This window comes from Echinops telfairi, unplaced genomic scaffold (genome assembly GCF_000313985.2).
Source record: "Echinops telfairi isolate 266 unplaced genomic scaffold, ASM31398v2 ScPeMD7_1;HRSCAF=3_0, whole genome shotgun sequence".
Taxonomy (NCBI): Eukaryota; Metazoa; Chordata; class Mammalia; order Afrosoricida; family Tenrecidae; genus Echinops; species Echinops telfairi.
The window spans coordinates 372,046-376,241 of record NW_022103896.1 but is presented as its reverse complement, the minus strand read 5'-3'; the positions used below and the strand labels follow the sequence as shown (position 1 = coordinate 376,241).

General features: G+C 61.7%; 1 protein-coding gene across 1 annotated transcript in view; it reads left to right on the top strand.

Annotated features, from left to right (window-relative positions):
- Positions 1-4,196, top strand: part of ADCK5 (aarF domain containing kinase 5) — a 6,274-nt gene that overhangs the window by 395 nt on the left and 1,683 nt on the right. The window contains exons 2-8 of the mRNA XM_045286703.1: positions 971-1,071; positions 1,222-1,371; positions 3,082-3,157; positions 3,271-3,471; positions 3,622-3,762; positions 3,849-3,962; positions 4,039-4,187. Coding sequence (XP_045142638.1) covers positions 971-1,071; positions 1,222-1,371; positions 3,082-3,157; positions 3,271-3,471; positions 3,622-3,762; positions 3,849-3,962; positions 4,039-4,187 — 932 coding nt within the window. The remainder of the gene's footprint in view (positions 1-970; positions 1,072-1,221; positions 1,372-3,081; positions 3,158-3,270; positions 3,472-3,621; positions 3,763-3,848; positions 3,963-4,038; positions 4,188-4,196) is intronic.

Genomic DNA, 4,196 nt, shown 5'->3' with positions numbered 1-4,196 from the left:
CCAACTCTGCATTGGCTAAGTCAGCATCCTACAGTGTACAACTGACATAGTGTGATTCCTTCATCCACTGAGTGGACACTTGGCACTCCTTTAGTGGTGGTTGTCTCACACACCTCCCGTCGCCACTAACATATGGTGGCCTGTCCTTATCTTTTTCTATTAAGGAGGCGGGACAGTATCTGGCCTTTGGTGGCTGGCTTGCTTCTGACAGCCTTGTGGCTTCGGGCTCCATCCACCGTGGCCTGTGTCCCCACCCGATGCCCTTCCTCCTATCGGCTGCGCCATGGCCACTGCTAGCTCTGCTGTGCCACCTGGTGCCAGGCATGTGGTGGTCCCAACTGGGAGGAATGCAGGTGGAGCCCCAAGGTGCACGTCTCTGCTTTCACAACTCCTGGCAGGGAGCTGAAGGGAGGGCTGTGGCGTGGGGCCGCCCTGCTTTGGCTCTGAACAACTGCCACACTGCTTGCAAGCAGGGGGCTCATTCTGCAACCCCACCAGCAGTAGCTGGGGTTCTGTACCCTACTCCTCACCCACGGTCACCCTCACCTGTTGGTCTGATGTTGACCCTTCTCTGGTGACCTCTCCTGTCTGGTCTTTGCCCTAGTGCCAGGCGGCCTCCCCTGGTCATTTGAATGGTTACAGGACATCGTGGGCCTGGGCACCTCAGCAGTATGGTGGGTGGTGGGCTGGCACTGGTTGGAGGCCAGAGCTGGGGACTACTTGAAGGCATCTTTCAGTGGGCTGGAAGTAGCCCACCATTCACAGGGTGCAGCCCAGAAGCTGTGGCCGAGCTGGCTTCCGCCTTTCCTCCGGTCAGATGATCCTTGCTCCTAGCAGGTGGTCTCTTCAATATGGGGTCCAGCCTGTATGAGTCTAGAGGCCCACACACTCCCTGGAGTGCCACATGGCCATGGGATGTGGGTGCTGACTGTGTAGCCACCACCCTGACCTGTCGCCTGCTCTCTCGTAGTGTCAGCTGTGCCCCTTTCACTCTGCCTTGCTGCCGAGCAGGATACCCTGGCCACCACCTGCCTTGTTCTTCAGGAGGAACATGAGGGTCTCGCCTACAAGGTACGGGCTCCCCATCTGGCTGAGTGTAGAGACGACCGGGGCCTCACATGCCGTGTGCGCATCTTCAACTTCAGGGGGAGGCTGGCCTTGCAGGAGCAGGAGGTGGGACAGTTGAGGCATGACCAGGGCCTGGGCTCCTCTCCCCTCCAGCTCTAGGCACCCCATGCCTCTGTGGAAGAAGGCGACAGCTGCCACAGTGGTGGCCGTGCCCCTGCTCCTTGGTGCCCACTACCTCATGGCTGAGACGCAGGAGAAACGGAGGATGCGGCTCGTGATGGAAGGTGTCGGGCGCTTCAGCAGGTCGGTGGTTGTGGGCCAGCTGTGATGTGACAGGCCTGCTGGCCAGGTGGTTTGTGGTCAGCTCAGGAGTGGCTGCATGTGGCTTGGGGCAGATGCCTGCCTCTTCTCCTTCCCATACCTCTGCCATCCTTGCTCAAACAGCATAGGCATCCAGGTAGAGGCCTGGGGTCCCCTCCCTCCTCAGCTGTGTGACTACTGGCCTTGGTTGGCTTTCCCATGGCCCTTTCTTCTCTAGCTTGCGTGAAGCTGGATCGCTGGCACTGCCATGCCCTCACAGCCTGAGGTGCCTTGCACCAGCCCTTGTCCATGAGCTTCAGGCACAGTGGCTGGGCCTGCCTTCCCAAGAGTGGTCCTTGGGTTTGCCAGCGGACATGCCGCTCCTGTTAGGAGGTCCTGGGAGGGATCCTCTGTCTGGGAAACCCTGGGGTTGTCTTGGTCCCCCACCTGGCTGACTGGGCCAGGGGGCACAGGCACCAGAGGGGAAGACTCTACTGCCCAGGCCTGCCTGGGTGACAACTCCAGGCGTGCTGGCTCCTGGCCTCCACCTGATGGATTGAACTGGACGGGAGGGCAGGAAGCTCTCAGCTTGAGTGGCCGGGACCCTGGGGGCAGTGACAAGCAAGCAGGAGTCCAAGGAGGTGCCAGGTGGGGGGGCCCGGGGAGGAGTTCCAGATGGGTCGGCGTGGAGGGGCCATGACAGCACTCTGCAGCGTTGGCCTGGCCGCTTGCTGGCCCTGCTCGTCTCATCCAAAAGCTTGGCTGTTCTTTTCCCTTCGGGGGTGATTTCAAACATCCAGCCAAGTTTTTCGAGCAGCACAGTTCTTTGCCTCTGGTCCACGTGATGAGCTGCCACAGGTCCGTCTCTGCAGAAGCACAAAGGGGATGTGCTGCCCGGCTGACCCGCAGATCCGAGTTCAGTCCAGGGTCACACGTAGGTGCTAACTCCGAGCTGGAACGGTGCCTTGGTGTTGTCTTACCTCTCACTGACAAGGCTTATTATTCAGAGCACACTCGGCCTCTCATGCACACCAGGGTGCTCACCCAGGTCAGGTGGCACCTATCAGATGAGCCCCCTGGGAGCCCAGCTCTCCCAGGAAGCATGGACACACAGTGACCGCTGCTGCTGGGCTCCAAGGGCCATATGGCTGGTGCCCAAGTGTGCATGCATATGGCAGAGACAACTTCTAAAATCCAAGCTGACCCACAAGAACAGGTGACAGGCAGGCGTGTCCCACGCCCCCAAGCAGGTCCCTCGAGCTCAGCCTGCGTGTTAGGGACAACAAAGGTCCTCCCACTTCCTGCCCAGTTTTCTGTGGGGACCCCAGTGTACTCCAGGCAACCAAGGTTGGCCACGCCCATTGATGTCTTCTCGCTGACCCAGCCCCCCCAGCCAAAGTTTGGCCAGGGACACTCCCTCCTAGCTGCCTTCCCCACGCGTCTCTTGGTCCCTGGAGCCCGACCTGCTCGGCACACCTCCCTCAGAGTCCTCAGGTCTGCCCTGCCCAATGCCCCTAGTTCCTAGAATCCCTTCCCTCCTCTGTGCCGGGGGCCAGTCCAGTGGGCGGGAAGGTGGCATGGACAGCAGGATCCTGTGCATCACCCTGGTCCTCAGACCCCTCTGCACCCCGCCTTGCTGGCCTGGCTGGGTGGGCAGGTGGGTTGCTGGAGGCCAGAGCCTGGAGGCACTGCCTGAGTGGCCTCTGTCCCCAGGTCCCTGTACATCGGCCTGCAGATCTCCCTGGACTACTGGTGGTGCAGTAACATCCTCCTGCAGGGTGTGGATGAGGTTTGTGCCCGAGCGCCCCTCTTCTGCCCTGTTCATGGGGCGTGGTGGTGGTGGCCCTGGCTGAGAGGTGGCCCACCGACCCCACCCCAGACCTTCCCCATGCCTGTGGTCAGAACAGCCCGAGGTACCTGGAGGTGATGTCTGCATGTCACCAGCGGGCAGCTGATGCCCTGGTGGCCGGGGCCATCAGAAACGGGGGCCTCTACATCAAGCTGGGCCAGGGGCTATGCTCCTTCAACCACCTGCTGCCTGCTGAATACATCAAGACCCTCCGTGTGCTGGAGGACCGGGCCCTCCCACAGGGCTTGCAGGAGGTGAGCAGCAGGGGAACACGGGCTGGAGGGGCCAGGGCAGAGCTGGGCAGGCAGGCAGGCAGGGGAGGGCCGGAGGTGTGCAGTGGCAGGATGAGTGGGTAGTCCGGCCAGCAGGTGGGGTGGGTAGGCCTTACCCAGGTGCCCTGGCAGGTGGATGAGCTGTTCCTTGAGGATTTCCAGGCGCCCGCCCACAAGGTCTTCCGGGAATTTGACTACCACCCATTGGCGGCAGCAAGCCTGGCCCAGGTGCACAAGGCCCGACTGCAGGACGGCACTGCTGTGGCCGTGAAGGTGCGGGGGCAGGGCCTCAAGACTGGGGCAGCAGGGAGGACAGCGTTGGGGACACCAGGCCCGACACCACCTGCCTGTCTGTCCAGGTGCAGTACCTCGACCTGCGGGACCGCTTTGATGGCGACATCTACACGCTGGAGTTGTTGCTGCGCATTGTGGAGATCATGCACCCCAGCTTTGGCTTCAGCTGGGTCCTCCAGGTGCCGTGGCCAGGCTGTGCAGACTTTGGCCAGTGGAGGGCTGTCCACACTAGCCTGACACCCCTGTGGCCCCTAGGACCTGAAGGGGACGTTGGCACAGGAGCTGGACTTTGAGAATGAAGGCCGCAACGCGGAGCGCTGTGCAAAGGACCTGCAGCACTTCAGCTATGTTGTGGTGCCCCGCGTACACTGGGACAAGACCAGCAAGGTGGGTAGGATGGGGGGGTGGGGGGG